Source organism: Xenopus laevis, chromosome 1S (assembly GCF_017654675.1).
Source record: "Xenopus laevis strain J_2021 chromosome 1S, Xenopus_laevis_v10.1, whole genome shotgun sequence".
NCBI classification, from domain to species: domain Eukaryota; kingdom Metazoa; phylum Chordata; class Amphibia; order Anura; family Pipidae; genus Xenopus; species Xenopus laevis.
The window spans coordinates 20,062,458-20,082,305 of NC_054372.1; the positions used below are offsets into that span (position 1 = coordinate 20,062,458).

Genomic DNA, 19,848 nt, shown 5'->3' on the forward strand with positions numbered 1-19,848 from the left:
ACCCCAACCTTGACAGTCTACCCTCATAATTTAAGTCTTCCGTCCCTCTAACCAATTTAGTTGCACGTCTCTGCACTCTCTCCAGCTCATTTATATCCCTCTTAAGGACTGGAGTCCAAAACTGAACTGCATACTCCAGATGAGGCCTTACCAGGGACCTATAAAGAGGCATAATTATGTTTTCATCCCTTGAGTTAATGCCCTTTTTTATGCAAGACAGAACTTTATTTGCTTTAGTAGCCACAGAATGACACTGCCCAGAATTAGACAACGTGTTATCTACAAAGACCCCTAGATCCTTTTCATTTAAGGAAACTCCCAACACATTGCCATTTAGTGTATAACTTGCATTTATATTATTTTTGCCAAAGTGCATAACCTTGCATTTATCAACATTGAACCTCATTTTCCAGTTTGCTGCCCAGTTTTCCAGTTTAGACAGATCACTTTGCAAAGTGGCAGCATCCTGCATGGAACCTATAGTTCTGCACAATTTAGTATCATCTGCAAAAATAGAAACAGTACTTTCAATGCCCACCTCCAGGTCATTAATAAACAAGTTGAAAAGCAAGGGACCTAGTACAGAGCCCTGCGGTACTCCACTAACAACACTGGTCCAATTAGAAAATGTTCCATTTACCACCACTCTTTGTAGTCTATCTTTTAGCCAGTTCGCTATCCAGGTACAAATACTATGTTCCAGGCCAACATTCCTTAATTTAACCAGTAACCTTTTGTGTGGCACTGTATCAAATGCTTTAGCAAAGTCTAAGTAAATCACATCCACTGCCATCCCAGAATCGAGGTCTCTACTTACATTCTCGTAAAAAGAAATTAAGTTAGTCTGGCAAGATCTATTACGCATAAAACCATGCTGGCACAAACTCATAGTATTATGATTTGCTATGAAGTCCAGTATCTTATCCTTTATTAACCCTTCGAAAAGCTTTCCTAATACTGACGTCAGACTAACTGGCCTATAGTTTTGAGGCTGAGAACGGGATCCTTTTTTGAATAGAGGCACCACATTAGCAATTCGCCAGTCTCTTGGCACAATACCAGATCTCAATGAATCCTGAAAAATTAAGTAAAGAGGTTTGGCAATCACAGAGCTAAGCTCGCTAATTACCCTGGGATGAATACCATCTGGCCCTGGACCTTTGTTAATCTTAACCTGTTCAAGTCTCTTTTGAATTTCTTCTTGTGTGAACCATGCATCATTAGTTGTATTACTAGAATTGGGAGTGTTAAGAAGGAAACCTTCACTTACTGGTTCTTCATTTGTGTAAACAGATGAAAAATACGAGTTCAGAATCTGCGCTTTTATTTTGTTTTCATCAACCAGCTGATCCCCCTCTGATAGTAAGGGTCCCACCCCTTCCTGCTTCATTTTTTTACTATTGACATATTTAAAAAATAATTTGGGATTTTTTTGACTGCTTGCTGCAATATCCTTTTCTATAGCAATTTTAGCTTGCCTTATAGCTTCTTTGCATGATTTATTGGCCTCCTTGTACCTTATAAATGTTTCGGCTGTACCAGCTAACTTGAAAGCCTTAAAAGCACGTCTTTTCTTACCCACCTCAACACCAACGCTTCTATTGAACCAAAAAGGTTTTGCTTTGCAACGACGTTCCTTGCTTACAAGTGGAATATACTGACAAGTATATTTATTAAGCAGCATTTTAAAGACTTCCCATTTTTGTTCTGTGTTTAACTCTGTGAAAAGCATTTCCCACTTAATATGTTGCAGAGATGCCCTTATACTGTCAAAGTTTGCACGTCTGAAATTTAGTGTTTTAGTTACTCCCTTATAGAATTGCTTCTGCAACAGAATCTCAAAGGAGACCATGTTATGATCACTATTCCCTAAATGCTCACCCACACAAATGTTAGAGATGAGTTCAGTATTGTTAGTTATTACAAGGTCCAAAAGAGAGTTATTCCTAGTAGGTTCTTGAACGAGCTGGAATAAAAAGTTGTCATTCAGCATATTTACAAACCTACTAGCTTTTTCTGTCTTAGCAACCCCATTACCCCAGTCAATGTCTGGATAATTGAAGTCACCCATAGCAACAACTTGACCCAGCTGTGAAGCCGCTTGTATCTGCAAGAGTAGCTGGGCTTCATACTCGACACTTATACGAGGTGGTTTATAGCATACACCAATGATAATTCTTTTTGATACCTTTTGCCCAGTCGAAATCTCTACCCAGAGTGATTCTACACCCTCACCAGTGCCAGCTATTTTTATTTCTTTAGCGCATGGCTTTAATTCAGGCTTTACATACAAACCCACTCCTCCACCCTTTTTAATCCCTCTGTCCCTCCTAAAAAGGGTGTAACCATTTAAATTCACAATCCAGTCACATGTTTCATCCCACCAGGTCTCAGTGATACCAATTATATCATAATTTTTAGAGCATGCAATTAATTCTAGGTCTCCCATTTTACCTGACAAACTCCGTGCATTTGCCAGCATACAGCGGAGGTTACTACTTTTACTTTTGAAATGTGCATTACTTAGTGAAGAATTATACGTTAAGTTAGTATTATTCTGTTTTCCTTGTAACAGAGGGACCTCCTTAGCTGGTAAACTGTATGCCCCCCTCACTCCTCCCCCATGACCCCTTACTAACCCCACTACCCCATCTACACTAGCTTCCCCATAATCCTTTATCTCACCCACCCCCCTCTTGCCTAGTTTAAACACTCCTCCAACCTCTTAGCCATTCTTTCCCCTAGCACCGCGGACCCCCTTCCATTGAGGTGCAAACCGTCACGGCTATATAGGTTGTACCCCAACGAAAAGTCAGCCCAGTGCTCTAGGAACCCAAACCCTTCCTTCCTGCACCAAGACTTGAGCCACGCATTAAGCTCCCTAATCTCCCGCTGTTTTCCTAAACTTGCACGTGGCACAGGCAAAATTTCAGAAAAGATTACATTGGAAGACCTTTCCTTGATCTTAGAGCCTAGATCCCTGAAATCATTCTTTAAGGTCTTCCATCTACCATTTATTTTGTCATTAGTACCGATATGCACTAAGACAGCTGGGTCGTGCCCAGCCCCACCCAATAATTTGTCTATCCGATCAACCACATGCCGAACCCTGGCACCAGGTAGACAGCAAACTGTTCGGTTGTAGCGATCCGGACGACAAATTACCCTATCCACTTTCCTAATAATTGAGTCCCCTACAACCACAATCTGCTTAGGCCTGACTCTACTCTCCCCCCCACCACTACTAGAGAAACTGGTCTCCCGGCTGTTAGAGAGATCAGCCCCATCTAGAATTGCCAATCCAGAGTTCATACTCCCATCATCTTCACACAATCTGGCAAATTTGTTGCGATGTATAATCTCCGGATCAGCCTCCATTTTCCTTTTGCCCACCTTAGATTTTCTAACTGTCACCCAGCTAGCTGCCTCAACATCCTGCTGCTGTTCTGTTCCCCCCAAACTATCTGACCCCGCTAGGTCCTGCTCAGTGAGCAAAAGACTCCTTTCAAGATTGTCAATCGACCGCAGTGTTGCAATTTGTTGCTCTAGTGCTCTAACTTGAGCCTCCAAAGTGGCAATTTGCTCACAACCACCACAGAGGTAAGCATTTTGGATCTCTTGTTCCAAATCTGCATACATATGGCAGACTGTGCACTGAGTCAGACCTTCAATCTTGCTAGCACTCATTATCCCAGTTACAGATCAAAACAGGAAAAAATATAAATAAATATATAGAAAAAAAATGAGGGTTTAGAACAAACTTTTGACCTACAGTAGTTTGAACCTCCTTTAGTTTTCAACTTCCTACATTTTTCAATTTGTATTCTTCACTGAACTAGTACTCCACTTAGCGCACCCTACCCCTATTCACTGGATACTGGAAATGAAAAGCCCTACCTTTTACCTAGCCGTGTTTTGAAGATTAACACTTAGGGGGTTATTTACTAAACTCTGAATGCAAAAATCACGAAAAAATCGTGATTTTTTTTATAAAATCTGACTTTTAAAAAAATCACAAATTTTTAGGAATTTATTTAACCCTGAGGATGAAAAAGTCTGAATCTGAAAATCGGGCATCTCAGACCTGTTGAGGTTGCATATAAGTCAATGGGAGAAGTCCAATGATTTTTGATGTGTCCTGGGTCTTTGGCAATAGCCCGGAGTTTTCGGGCAAAATTCTGAGTTTTTAGGTGAAAAATTCTAAAAAAATTGTGAAAATCGGAAGACAAATCTGAAAAAAATCGAGAAAATCAGAGTTTCGCTGGGTTTTTTTGGATTTTTTTTTTTCCGTGAATTTTTTTTCAGGAATGTGTATTAATAAGCCCCATAAACCCGTGCGGATTTGGTTGGTGTTTTTTTCAGAAAATATTGAGATAATTTCGGACTTTGATAAATATCCCCCATAATATCAGGCATGAAGAGTGTTTGTTTGTATAAGACCTAATGCTTTCCATAAACTCTATGGGGTATATTTATCAAAGAGTGAAGTTAGAGATCACCACAGTCCTCTAGAGTGAAATTCCGCCACTCTCCATTCATTTCTATGTGATTTATCAAATGATGAACTTTCAATTTCACCCACTGATAAAGTCTCTTTTAAAAATCCCATAGAAATGAATGGAGAGTGGCGGAATTTTCTCACTAGAGGACTGTGGTGATCTCTAACTTTACTCTTTAATATAAATATACTCCTATGTATTTGGGTGCAGGACCACTAATCCCCTAAAGGTGGCCATACACAATAAAATCTTTCCCCGATATGCCCACCAACGGCAGGGTGATATTGGGTTAATCCAAACGTTTTGCCTAGGACCAAATGCTTACAATGAAGAGACTGGACGCCGACCGGATGATGAACACATCCACCAGCCGATGCTGTCTTGATCGCCAGAAAACTCAAACCTTGGCCAGATATTGATCAGTGAGACCCGTCGGAAGCCCCCACACACTGACAGATAAAATGCCGAATTGGCCCAAAGGACCTATATTGGCAGATTTAATCTGCCTGTGTATGGCCACCTTTACCTAAATACAATTGGTTTTCTTACCTCTGGTTAACTTGAGCATACCCGTACAAGTAAGTAACTTGTTTCAAGGGAAAAGTTTGGGTTTAAAATCATGACTTTTTCTTTTCAAGGTGACCTCACACTTCCACAGGAACTAATCTGTTGAAAATCCTTATACAGGTATGGGATCTGTTATTCAGAATGTTCAGAATTGGGGTTTTCCAGATAATGGATCTTTCCATAATTTGGATCTTTGTACCTTAAAAAGATACTGACACCAGAAAGTAGGCATTTTTTACATCTATCATAATATTGGCTTTGCATGCTACTTATAATTTTGCCATAAAGTATTTGCTCAAAGCTTTTACATTACCTGTCTGACTCCCTGTGTTTGTCTATGAGGGGGCTGCCATATTTGTGCAGCAGGAGTCCGTTAGTATTAGAAACTCTAACTGACAGGCTGAGATGGGACAGTCAGGTTAGCAAAACAGTCAGGTTTAGGAACTAACAATTACTAACAAAAACAGACCTCTCAGCAAAAAACCAATCAACATGACCTATAGGTAACTTTTAGGGGCCCATTTACTTAGTTTAAGGAATAGAGGAAAAATTGTTCGGATTTCGATTTTTTTTTGGCTACTTCGACCATCGAATTGGCTACTTCGACTTCGATTCAAACGATTCAAACTAAAAATCTTTAGACTATTCAACCATTCGATAGTCGAAGTACTGTCGAATACTTCAACCCCCTAGTTCGCCACCTAAAACCTACCGAGGCCAATGTTAGCCTACGGGGAAGGTCCCCATAGGCTTCCTAACAATTTTCTGATCGAAGGATAATCCTTTGATCGATAGATTAAAATCCTTCGAATCGTTCGATCAAACGATTATTCCTTCAATCTTTCGATTGAACTATTTGCGCTAAATCCTTCGACTTCGATATTCGAAGTCGAAGGATTTCAATTCGCCAGTCGAATATCGAGTGTTAATTAACCCTCGATATTCGACCCTAGGTAAATTTGCCCACAAATGTACATTCATATCTTAAAAAGTAGTTTTTTAGTGTCAGTATCACTTTAAGTCTAGTAGAAAATCATTTGACATTAAAATTAAATAACCCCAATAGGCTGGTTTTGCTTCCAATAAGGATTAATTATATCTTAGTTGGGATCAAGTACAATCTACTGTTTTATTATACAGAGAAAAAGGAAATCATTTTTAAAATTTGGATTAATTGATTGTAATTGAATCAATGGGAGATGGCCCTTCCGTAATTTGGAGCTTTCTGGATAACGGGTTTCTGGAGTGCAGATCCCATACCTGTACTCCAACCAATAAAATTTGGAATAAAAAGCTGTTTATAGGATGTTTACACCGCTCTTTAGATAGTTAAGACTGAGTTTTTAAAAATGCTGAATAAAGGAGAGGTGCAACAAGAATTACGTAGATTGGAATAGAAGCAATTATGAAGGTAAATTAGTAGCCCTTAAAAAATGAAAATTTATTAGAGATCAGAGGGATTATTTAACACTCAACCAACAAAATTTATTATGTTCTTCTGGGGTTAATGTGGCAATAATCAATACTGACCAACCATCAATAAGGCCGAGATCAAGGGAACATGGTAAATTTAAAGGGGAAACTAAACCAAACAGACAGAATATAGATAATGGACGGAAACGAGTCACCAATGTTCTTGAACGTAGTGGACAATATCCAGCAAGGAGGGAATTTGTTAACACGCAGAAAGAGTCATTGAATACTCATCCTGCTCAGGGATGATTTAGCAGTAAGCAATTGTCCACCAATGTTGAAAGAAAAATATAGGAGGTATCATCATCATCATCATTTATTTACATAGCGCTGTCAAGATACGCAGTATCATAATGGGAAAAACGCAGTATCATAAGGAAACTGAGAAAAAGCAAGAGAGTACATGCGATGAAGGTAAGGAAAGGTTTTGGGATTTGAGAGCAAGGCCTAAATCTCAACTAACAGAACCCTCCTTAGACAAATCTATACCCTCTACCAGTGTTTTTTTAGGCATAGAAAAGATTTCTGTAAGTGTATTTTGTTGTCCAATAAATCTGGAAAAAACATTGGACACTTGGAGCATGCCTCCTTTGTTTTAATATGTTTATATTATAGTCTTTCTAAAAGATTGACTGGAGTTAATGTAAGCATTAAACATATGGAATAAAAATAAATTGACATTCCATATTTCACCCAGTTTAATATCTTACTGACATGTTGGAGTAGGCTATAACTAAAAATGAGACCAAAAAAACACCTTACATTTTTGAAACCTCTGTACAGAATCTGAAGCTCCTTCTTTGTAAACCTGGTCTGTTCTTCCAGCAGTTCAAGTGCCTCCGGGCGATGACGCACAGTTGCCGCCTCCATTTCATCTTCCACATTGTCTAAAGTAAAGTCAAGAATAATACTGGAAATATTAATATCTGTAAATTGATTTGATGAAATCTATAAAGCAGTTTCCCACATGGTATCTAGTCTTTTATATATTAGTGTAAATTCTCCAATAATTTTTGTCATGGTGCGAATACAATGCTGGATTTTATTACACAACACTAAAATGGCCCCCGGACTAGGGGTAGGCAAGGCAACAGAGAATATACGTGCTTGACTCACCCCAAGCTTTGCGCCCTAGGCACGTGTCTCTTCTGCCTTCCCCCTGGAGTAGTGGTAAATGGAACATTCTTTTATTGGACTAGTGTTGTTAGTGGAGTACCATAGGGCTCTGTACTTGGCTCTTTGTTTCTTACTTAGTTTATTAATGACCTGGAGGTGGACATTGTAAGTACAGGTATGGGATCCATTATCCAGAATGCTTAGGAGGTTTTGTCATAATTTGCATAGCCATACCTCAAGTCATGCGCTGATTATTTCCTACAAGGGGACAATATAACTGTAACTTCCAAACAAAGGGTTTTTACTACCACTCTAGATTAAAAATAGTGATGCAGCACGGGGCCAGGCCGCCTCTGCACTCTAGACAAACCCAGTCGGCCATGTAGCGCCCACCCCATTGTGCCTGGGCGCTTGTGCATGCTTGCACATGCACGCACAAATGAGAGCACACGGATGGGCGCATGTACACAAGCGTGCAATAAGTACTGCATGAGAGCACTTGGTGGAGCTGAACTCCTCAGTAAGGGGTCATTGACCAGAATAGGCAAAGCAACAGAGAAGTATGTGTATGGTGCCCCCCAACTTTGCGCCCTAAGGATGTGCCTCTTCTGACTACCCTTGGAGTGGTGGTAAATGAAACATTCTCTTATTGGACTAGTGCTGTTAGTGGAGTACCGCAGGAGTCTGTACTTTGCTTCTTACTTGACCTGGAGGTGGACATTGTAAGTATTGGTATGGGATCCATTATCTACAAAGCTTGGGACCTGAGATTTTCTGGATAAGAGTTTTTTGTCATAATTTGCATAACCATACCTCAATTAAAACATGTTTAAACATTAATTAAACCCAATAGGATTGGATACATCTTAGTTAAAAGGTGCTGTGTTATGCTTGCAGAGAAAAAGAAAACATATATTCAAATTTTGAATTTTTTAAATTATTGTTTAAAAATAGACTCTGTGGGGATATATATATAAGTGAAATTGGGAAATGCAAAATCACACAATTTAACCAACTTTGCTACCTAAAAAAATGGGCACCAGATCACACATTTCCATATTATTTATTTATTCTTGATTTCTTCTTTTAATAAAAATTATCTAAATCTGGCAGAATAGTAGTTAAGGTGTTAAGAGAGATATTTAATCACGGTCTGACTATTTCCTACGAGGAGACAATATAACCGAAACTGCCAAACAAAGGGAATTTACTAAAGCAGAGAATGAATTCAATTCTTTAAAGCTTAAAATCTTTACTACAGCCTTTTCAGACTTAAGTATTGCATCTTATCCGCTGCTCCCATGCTATTACAGATAAACTGCTTTTCATAAAATTTCATATGTTCCCAGTCATGGCGGGTGATTGCGGTGAGCACTGAAACCCTTGGTGAACAAGCATAAAACTACTTTAGAGACAATAAGTTGGATATTTCAAACTTGTGAAGAAATCCTCCGAGACATTGGTTCAGTTTTCTATTTGCTTTTAAAGAGTCTTATCTTCTGTACAGAATTCAGCAATTGTCTGTTTTATACAGAACCTGTGCAAGTCTATATATCTTTGTAAGCTTTTCATTTGTTTGGTTTGATAGTGGCCTTATATTTTCTACTTTGCTTAATAAATTCCTTTAGAATTGATCCCCGGAGAAGCTATTACATTTGAGGAATGATTTACACTAGTGTTGTATGAGGACAGCTTTTCTGTAGAATTACCCTGGGTTTTTCTATTTTTATTTTTTTAGTTCATGTTTTTTAGTTCATGGAATTCTGGTTTAATGGTAACTTGTAAAAGTGTGTCTATGGGAAATTGAAAAAAACAGAGCTTTAAAAGAAAAGTGAAAAATGCATTTTCTTCCCTAGGGAAAACAAGGGGGCCTATTTATTAAACACCACATTTTTCTGGTTGTTTTTTAAAATAAAAAAAATTTCAGAATTTATTATGCTCTGAAGATCCTACAAATCTGAATCCAAAAATACTCCAGCTAAAACCTCTCAAAATCATGTAGAAGTCAATGGCAGATGGTCCCTTTAGAACATGTTTTTTTGCCTTCGTGATTATTGATCGGGCAGTTTTGATGCTGATTTTCCTTCAATAATCTGATAAATTTGATTTGTCAAAGTGACAGTTCGATAAAGTCGAGTTTTCCAGGCAACAATCAAAAAAGGTTGATTTTGTCAAGACTTTTCTTGCACGGACACTTTTTGAGCCGAACTGTTAGTAAATTAAGCAAGTTAGTGGATGGGAGTTTGGTCGAATTAGTTTTAATCAGAAAAAAATAGTTTTTGTAAATAGTCTTCTGTGTCAGTAGTGTCAAAGATGAAGCCCACAGTTTTGACCAATTTTTATTTATTTTTTGCACTTTTTATTATTGAAGTGAAATTTGTGTCCTGCCCTAATTTAAACACAAGCACATTTCATAAAACAAATAAAAGTCTTTAAATAGTCAAATTATTTGGCTGTAAAAACTAAAAGCAGACCCTCATTATTATTATTATTATTTTTATTAACATGTATTTATATAGCGCCAACATATTGCGTAAAGTACATGTGATTATACAACTACATCACATGAATTACATACATAGAATATATGGAGTAACAAACATCACAATCAATACAGGTACAAAAAGGTGAGGAAGGCCCTATGCATAGGCATACAGTCTAAAGGGAAGGGAGTAATACACAAGGTGTGGGAGTGGGCATGATCGAAGTAAGTGGGTGAGAAATGTGGTACTGTATGTGGTGTTGCGTTTGGTAGTTAAGCAGAGTGAGGGTAGGCTTCTCGAAAGAAGTGCGTTTTCAGAGATTTCTTGAAAGCAGAAAGGTTGGGAGAAAGTCGGACAGACCGTGGGAGAGCGTTCCAGAGGAGGGGTGCAGCCCTTGCAAAGTCTTGAATGCGAGCATAGCTATAACTATGCTCTTTAATTTAATAAAATGTAAGAGAAAGGTTAATATAGTCTTTTTTATTTTTTATCCCTATGTAGTATTTGAGATATGGTTTATTTATGTGAACCCTCAGTCAAGTTCTCTTGCTGCAAACAACTCAATAGTTCTGGTTGGCAGTTGGGCATTCCAAACTGCTGAATCGTGCTTGTTAGAGATTCACAGCAAGATGTGTGGTTTACAGTAGGAAATACATTTTAAATTGAAGTAAAAAAAACTTGAAACAGATTATGGGGGGGCTTTATTAACATTCACATAAAAATTTTTTGTGTGGTCAAACTCCTTGATTTCGAAAACTTAAATTGGAATAAGTGAAAAAAAAATCATATGCATTGTCATCCACAAGCTGCCAAGTTCCTGTACAAATCAATGGGAGCTGCCTATTGCAACTTTAAAGTTTTTTTTTGAATGCAAGTTTTGCTAAATTTCAACCCAATGAATATGTTAGAGTCCAATAGAGGTATTTGTGTTATTTTTTTATATTTTATTCAATCAAACTTTTTATATTCCAATGTTTTAATCAATAAGCAAAATTGAGTTTTGTAAAAACTAGAAAACTGAAAATATAATTTATAAAACAATATTTATAAACTTATGCATACAAGTATAGGATCCCTTATCCGGAAAACCGATATCCAGATAGCTCCGAATTACGGAATGGCTGCCTCCCATAGACTCCATTTTATCCAAATAATCCAAATTTTTAAAAAAGATTTCCTTTTTCTCTGTAATAATAAAACAGTAGCTTGTACTTGATCCCAACTAAGATATAATTAATCTTTATTGGAAGCAAAACCAGCCTATTGGGTTTATTTAATGTTTAAATTAATTTCTAGTAGACTTAAGGCATGAAGACCCAAACTACGGAAAGATCTGTTATCCGGAAAACCCCAGGTCTCGAGCATTCTGGATAACAGGTCCCATACCTGTACATATATTTATAATTTTCTATTTGAAATCTGTGATTCTAGCTACAACAGGAAAAGTAGAAACAGGGCAGCTTTACTGTGCTTAGACAAATTAGGAAAGAATGTCATCAGAACAACTTTATATCTGACTCTATCTACTAATATTCAAATTTCTTTTTTTTTTCCTGTAAATTTCTACTAACATTTGTGGGTTTTCTTTATTTCTTTAAAACAAAAGTGTACACGAATAATACAAAAATTTGCCAAGTAATATCTATTGAGGTTCTGTAGTTATTGGTAGTGATGGACGATTCTTTGCAGAAAACGCATTGAAGTCAACGGGCTTGCAATTTTGACGTGCAACTATTTTTATGCGCGCGCCAATTTTTTTTTACACAGTGGATTTTTCGCTTGCCAATTGTCACTGCAGTTTCATCATTTAATTCCTGAAAGAAAACAAGTTGCAGATAAAAAGTACAATGAAGCAATATAATATTCTTAATGAATGAGATGAAAGTTGAGTGTAGACGCGCACACACACAAAGAGAGTATATTATTGCCCTTCTCTTAGTAGTAGAGTATTTAGATTGTTTTCTGGCTCTTTCTTAGAATAGTCCAGCTGTCAGTTCAAATATATTCACATGTCAAACATATTGTGCCTTTATTGGGTATCTTTATTTTCTTCTATGACAAAGAGTCCTTTTGCTTATTTCTCTTGTTGTAATATTGTTGTGTGTCTTTTTTTATCTTTTAAAGGAAGGTGCAGAGTTATGGCAGATCCACGGTACATGTTTGTGCCCCTGTCTCACTCCTATCAAATCTGGTTACTGTCCCATTGCTTAACTCTCGCTTATCATCTGTCTGGTCTCTTGACTTTGACTCTGGCCTATGATGCTTGCTTACGCTCATATGATAGGACGTCTGTGTCTATGTCTGGATTTGGATACACAGTTTGTGTAACAATTGGTATCCCGAACACAGAACCAACCCCAAGGTCCCGGTCTTCTGCGTGTAGCAGCCACCTCTTCCATCAGGCAGAGAGTCAAACACAGATATTAATAATATAAATCACACCCAGAAACCAGTAAACAGAACCTATATTGGGCAATGATTCAGTGCAGGGCAGGAGTCTTTATAGGCAGCCAATGGCTTATACTGATCACATGGGAGAGATAGATAACAGCTGAACAAAGCTCTACCCTACTTGCAGTTACACATATAGCAATGTCTTCTCACATAGAGCAATAGTAAGTCAGACAGCCCAGAAACACCAGGTCCCCAGCTCAACTCCAGGCAGGATATTACAGTTTTCCTTCTTCTACACTCCTCTGTTGACCTAACTGGGACTGGATGTTCATAACTGTTGCTGCAAAAATGCAGGCCCAAAAGTTGAACTGATTCTATACTGAATCTATTTCCATAGATTTGTACTGGCACAGATTATTCCAAATTGTCAGCTTCTTTCACCACTGCCCAAATGACCCTGCTTTCCATTACATACTGTACTTATATTCAACTCATGTTATTACATAACAGAAAATACACCATGATGATAAGTCACAAATCTATTATGTTGAAAAATGAACTTTCCTCAGTGAGAAACGCAATAATATTCAATACAAAATGCATTAGCTCTGATCATTTAAATACAATTTACTTGAGAAATTGCAAATTTCCCACTGGTAAGAAACATTAATTAGTATATTAAAATGAAACTGGCTTTGAATATCCATTAATGTCGAACTGCCAGCAAAGCAAGGCAAAAACTTCAATAGCCTCTCCTTAATACTACATTTAGTACAGTTCTCAGTGTAACGGAAACCTAGAATATATACCAAGGCAGAGAATGAGGAAACTTGTTGCATGTGTAAATCATTTTCAACATGATCCAGCCACATTATATATTGTAGTGAGGTTAAGAAGCGGTGTGCCACCCATTTTACTAATATATATATATATATATATATATAGTGAATAAAGTACCCCCTCTTGTAAAATATAAGGATATTATTAGTTACCGAGGAGTTTCATGACCATATAAAAACACGAGGCCGAAGGCCGAGTGTTTTTATATAGGTCATGGAACTCCGAGGTAACTTCTAATATCCTTATATTTTACAACTGGGGGTACTTTATTTATTATAATACACAAATTTTAGTGAGTCATGTGACAGAAATGACATCACTACTCACCGTTTATAACTGATGACATCACTACTCACCGTTTATAAGGATATAATTTACAGGATATTCATGGCTTTTGTGTATTATATAGATATAATACACAAAAGTCATGAATATCCTGTAAATTATATTCTTATATACGGTGAGTTCTGATGTCATCAGTTATAAGAGGTGAGTTTTGATGTAATTTCTGTCCCATGACTCACTGAAACTTTATTTTTCTAATAAATAAAGTACCCCCAGTTGCAAAATATGAGGATATTAGACGTTTCCTCGGAGTTCTATGACTCTAACTCATTCTCCTAGTCTCCTGAGTCTTAACACTCTAGGCTATATCTGATTTACTGTACTCAATAGACTGATATATATTTTATTAGATGCCAGCTTATATTTCCTCAAGTTTTGTATTGATAGAAAAATAAGTAGTTGTCATCCTTGGAAATATTCGGCCAATATTCCTGTTTTTAGGAAGTTCAGGCTTTTCCCCAGAACCAAGTTTTTCTGTAAGGAAGAATTACCTTCCGCATCCAAGCCGACGCTGTTCTGCTAATCAAGATGGCGCCGCCCAGTCCTTCCACGAGGTTCTTCCCGGGTGCGGCACTGTGAAGCCAGCGTATTTTCGCCTGCGTCAGAATGGACATCAGCGCCTGAATGAATGCCAGCGTTGGAACGCCTGCGCAATAACTCCAGCGAAGTGACGTCATCACGTCCATCTTTTGGCGCCAAAGGAGGCCTATTTAAGGAGCTTGAAGGTCTGCAAACATCGCCCAATTATAGGTTCTACTTTGTGTGTTCCTGGGTGTGTTAGTGTGTATTGATTCCTGTTCTTGATCTTGACCCATTGCCTGTTTATTGTTATTGAACTCTTGCCGCCTGAACTGACCTATTTGCCTGGACCTTGACCATTCTTTTGCCTAATCCTATTGTACTGCGAACTGTGCTGGACTTCAGCTTCCTCTTTGGTCCACTACTCCAGATTGAGCCTTCGGGCCCTTACATTTTCTAAATCTTAGCTGTTATTTTGTTTTTTTTTAAGTAAATGATGGCAGTACTAAATCTGTTCCATCACTGTGCCAAGCTGCAGTAAGACATGATATATCTGCATGCCTGGAACTATGTAGCCATGAGTGCAGCCACTATAAACGCAGCTGATTATCTTGTGTTCTTTTTTTTTAATTATATACTCCATCAAAGTTATGCTTTGGGAATGAATTGTGAAACTATGGATCCATGGAAAAGATGTACTCTATGTAGAGACAAGATTAATGTTTTCATATGAGTAATCTATTAGATTTGTATATCTGAACCAAAAAAAAACAAACCAAATAAGTATGAAATGCAGCATTTTTAAGCTGCACTTGCTAACTTTCTGAAATGCTACAAACATTTCAACTTTTAATGTGAAAATTCTCTATCAAGTCAGCTACGTGTCATGCCAGAAAACAGATTGCTTGGACATAATCCCAATGAGCTGACACACTGTTTCACAATTAGCTTTAACTAGCACAAGATATAGGTTTGGAATCTGTCAGGTTTGGCTTTTGGAGTCCTCAAATTTATAAGCTTCTGGGTACATGGAGTAACTTAAAAATGTTTAAAACTTGTGCATGTTCTTGGCAAATATTGCTGTAGGGATGTTTTTGTCAAAATAAAGCCAATGGGATATTGTTGCTTTGAAGAAACTAGTACCTATGCCATTCCAATGTTTTAAACAATTTTATCAGGTCTGTTTTCTGCAGAGAAGCTCAATGGCTGCCAAGCCTTATATTTCTGCATAGTCACACTGGGTTCCTTGGTTCAATTCCAGCCACTTCCTACTTTGCAGAGTAGGATTTTGGAAGCTAACATTCAAGATAATGAAGTGACTTATATGGTGCTGAGTCAAATACACTCAGGCCTCCGTTTGCACATTATCATTGGGATTATTATCTACAATTAAAAATATCTTTACAGTTACTTGAAAAACATATCTGTGATACAGAGATGATGAGAACATACAGTACAAATTTCATGCAGATTGTACCATGGTCTAAACTAAACCCAGAATCCTATCAGTATTGTGTGACTGTGCTTCTCAGAATGTAGGCCTATATGTATAATCTTTGTATGTTTCATAGAATCACATATGTGGACTAGTGAAGGGTGAATACATTTGCCAGGCGCAAATTCGCTGTGAATTTCCGTGTTTCGGCACCGGGTAATGAATTTGCAAAACTGGCACGGAAATTCGCCGGCATCAAGAAATTTTGGACACGTGTCGATCGCGTCAAAACTGTCACGTGTCAATATTATTCGGATGCCCATTGACTTTAACGCCATGCAAAAGTCAGAATTGACGCGGGTGTCAAAATTGATACGGGCGACAAAATTCGTGTTTCACTAATTTTCCGTCGTTTCACAAATTGCGCAGAAAATCCGCAAATTTTTTGCCGAAGCGAAACGGGACCAAATTTGCCCATCACTAATGTGGACAACTGAATTACAAAAGAATAGGCAAAACAAATGAAATATACAAATGCATACTAGTGAAGGAATTAAGATTGTGTTATATTATTGTTTTTGAATCAAGACATCAGGCTTCAGTCATGGCTGTGATAATAAGGGTTAAACCCAAGAAACTTCCATTCGCTAAGCATCAGTAGCTGTCTAAAATAGACTCAGACATCAGGCAGGAACATAGCCATTCATGTGGAAAATGGATAGTTTTGGAGCCTAAAACAGAAAACGTTAACTTGGAAGTGATTCAGTTTTCTTGCACCTAGCACAGAGAAACCCCTTCCACCGCCAACTTTAATTATGGAAATCCAATGTACCAATGAAGATTTCATTATGTGAACGGCCGTCATTGCAGCAGGGTACAGCAAGAATGGTGTAAGCATTACCATATAAATTAAAAGAACACCCATGCAGACCTTTCCTGGCCAAATTAAAAAATAATCTCAATGAAACCGAACTGTACTTTCATTTGTAGGACAGCATGTGAAGTCACAATGTTGTTTTTTCAAAGTTTAACCATGCCCATGACTACTAGTGATGGGTGAATTTGACCCGTTCGGTTTCGCCAAAAAGTCTATGGGCGTCAAAATGATACCAGTGTATAGTTTATGTGCCATATGTAGGGAAAGGTAGGGGGGAATCCGGGTACCCTAAAAAAAATTACAAGCTTTTGCAGCCTATCACCCTGAAAAAACGGAAAATTCGCCAGTGTTTTTTATGACATTGAAAATTTTTAAATTTTTTTTGAGGAACTCTGTTGCACTTCTCCTGGTCTGAGGTGGCGAAGGCAAGTCTGGTGCAAGAGGTAACGTTCAGTAAATCTTTAGAGTGCGAAGTAGCGCTACAGTCTATCTCCTTTGCTACCGAATTTACACCAGCACCCGGCGAAGTCCCGAAATGACGTCACGCTGGCAAATTTTCGACAGCATTAGTCACTTCGCCCTTAAGTGAATTTGCCCCATCATTTTTAAAAATACCATTTGGAATACATCATTCACCTAATTTATATTATAGAAATTGTTTCAGCACCCAACCCATGCCACTGATTTGATTGTTATCAAAGAGTTCTAACTTTAATCATCAGGGATTATTTCATAAAATCGTCAGGGTGAAAACAAAGTTTAAGAACCTTGAACACGTACTAGATAATGAAAAATGTCTTATAATATAAGAAGATAATCTTCTTGATTTTAAACCTTCACTTATCTCTGTTAACCTTGCATAAATGATTGACTTAAAAAGCTGAAACACACATTTCTAAAGTAACATACTGAAGTCCAAGTCACGGCTAAATTTCTATGTGCTAAAAAACATTAAAACCCTAAAAACTCTAAAAATGTATGTTGATAAAAATACCATAATTTATATACTGAACTTATTGCACCAGCCTAAAGTTTCACCATCTTGGAAAGTGTCTGTGACACTCACATGCTCAGTGGGCTCTGATTGGCTGTTGAGAAGCTAAGCTTAGGGCTCGTCACTAATTATCCATCAGAAAATGAGGTTCCCCTGTAATATAAGCTGATGCTACAGGTTTGCTGATTATTAAATTCTGATGCTAATTGCACTGGTTTCTGTGCTGCCATGTAGTAATTATCTGTATTAATTACTAATCAGCCTTATATTGTGACATTTCTATTCTATGTGTACTGTATATTGTGAGTGGGTCCCTAAGCTCAGTAAGTGACAGCAGCACAGAGCATGTGCAGTGAATCAGCAGAAAAGAAGATGGGGAGCTACTGGGGCATCTTTGGAGACAGATTTTTAACTGCTAAAGGGCAGGGGTTGCCTTGGGCTGGTACAGAAGCACAAAACATAATGTACAACATTTCTAGCTACTTCTTTAGTTAGGCTTTTGTTCTCCTTTAAGACAGGCACATATTGCCACAATCTGTGAAGCAGAAACCCTGGGACTGCTTAGGAGTCCACTCTCTATAATGAGCATGAGATCCCTTTTGGGGCCCTGACATTTTCTGCTGTGGACCAACAAGGAACAGGAAGACCAATAGATCCAAACGGTGGTCAGTAAATAATTTTGGGTCAAGACAGCCTTGGAGTTAGAGCAGACAGCAAATAACAAAGGTTAGAAACAGGCATGGAGTCAAACCAAGTGGTCAATCAAGATCAAGGCTTAAGCTGGCCATAGATGCACAGATATAGTCATACGAAACAAAGTTTTTGGGCCATCTGTGGACTCAATTTTCATACGATCGATTGTCGGTCAGAAAGGTTAGAAAATTTCGTAACAATAATATCTTTGCTTCTATTGCATAACTGACAATATCCATGGGTGACTACTATTTCTAGGACATAACTTTCATACGATTGCTGTCTGTCAATTAACAGCCAAAACATCATCTGATTTGATATCTTTCCCATTTTAAACCTGCAATTTAAATCTGAAGGTTAGTTTTAGATTGCTACATAAAATACACGATCAATATCCAAAATTCATGTCAGGAGCGCCTGATGTCGATCCCTTCTCTGGCGACGGCGCATACAAGATGGCGATGGTGCCAATGAGCCACCGGGGCCGACATCACCGGTCCGACGCAAAAATTGGAAATAAAAAGACATCCAGGTCCAGGGCCGGACTGGGAGTAAAAAGCAGCCCGGGCAAAAAAAATCAAAGCAGCCCACATGTAAACACACAATGCTCTTGTACTCAGCCACACTTATATATTGGGTTAAAACTTGCATATTGGTGTGCACCTCGTAGGTCTATTCACCCTCTTGTGTATGCAGATAAAAATGATCCTCAAAATAACTGTGATATACTGCTATAGATGCTATAATTCATCAGCGCAGTTGCCTATATAAATAAATCAACGGCAGTGGTGTAAATAATTACACCACTGACAGGAGATAGGCAGAACTGAAATTGCAAACTGGAGACTTGCTGAATAAAAAGCTAAATAACTCAAAAACTACAAGTAACAAAAAAATAAAAACCAATTGCAAATTGTATCAGAATATCACTCTCTACATCAAAGTAAAAGTTATCTCAAAAAGCATCTATACACTATCCCACAGGCCCAAAAGCTATACACACAGAGCGCATATGATTTTTAGTAGACTTAAGGTATGAAAATCCAAATTATGGAAAGATGGGTTATCCGGTATCCCAGGTTCCGAGCATTCTGGATAACAGGTCCCATACCTGTACTGGAAGCTGTGTGCTGTAGTCTGTCGTAGCTTTGGTGGGCCCTGGTGAGATTAACTACAGTTTAACTACACAAGCAGCCCATTTCAGTAGTAAATGGAGTGGCCATTTGGGCATTTGCCCAGTTTAGACAGATTGCCAGTCTGGCCGTGAGTGTGAGGTTTTATGGATTCACTTAAATTAGGAGACAATCACTAATATGCAGGCACTACTTATATATGCAGTATTGTACAGCAATGCAGAATAACAGATGGTGCACATATTTGTGCTGAAAATTAGATTTATAGGACAAATGTAATATAACATTTTAATTAACATAGTGAAAGTGTGCTGGTCATATGCAGTACCTGCAGGCACCAACCTGAAGGCAAGGTTTAGAGTGAGGGGGGACCAACTCAGAGATACTTTTTCTCATGGTCTTTATCCTGCACAATCAACCTTCTTGATGAGGTAAAGGGTTACTAAACTAATCCTGCTGTTTGGTAGCAACTACATTAAAAAT

At 38.0% G+C, this 19,848-nt stretch overlaps 1 protein-coding gene across 1 annotated transcript in view; it reads right to left on the bottom strand.

Moving 5' to 3' along the window:
• LOC108706551 (Kv channel-interacting protein 4) overlaps positions 1 to 19,848 on the bottom strand; it is a 112,629-nt gene that overhangs the window by 45,433 nt on the left and 47,348 nt on the right. Inside the window, exon 2 of the mRNA XM_018243067.2 lies at positions 7,302 to 7,426. Within this exon, the coding sequence (XP_018098556.1) occupies positions 7,302 to 7,426 (125 nt within the window). The remainder of the gene's footprint in view (positions 1 to 7,301; positions 7,427 to 19,848) is intronic.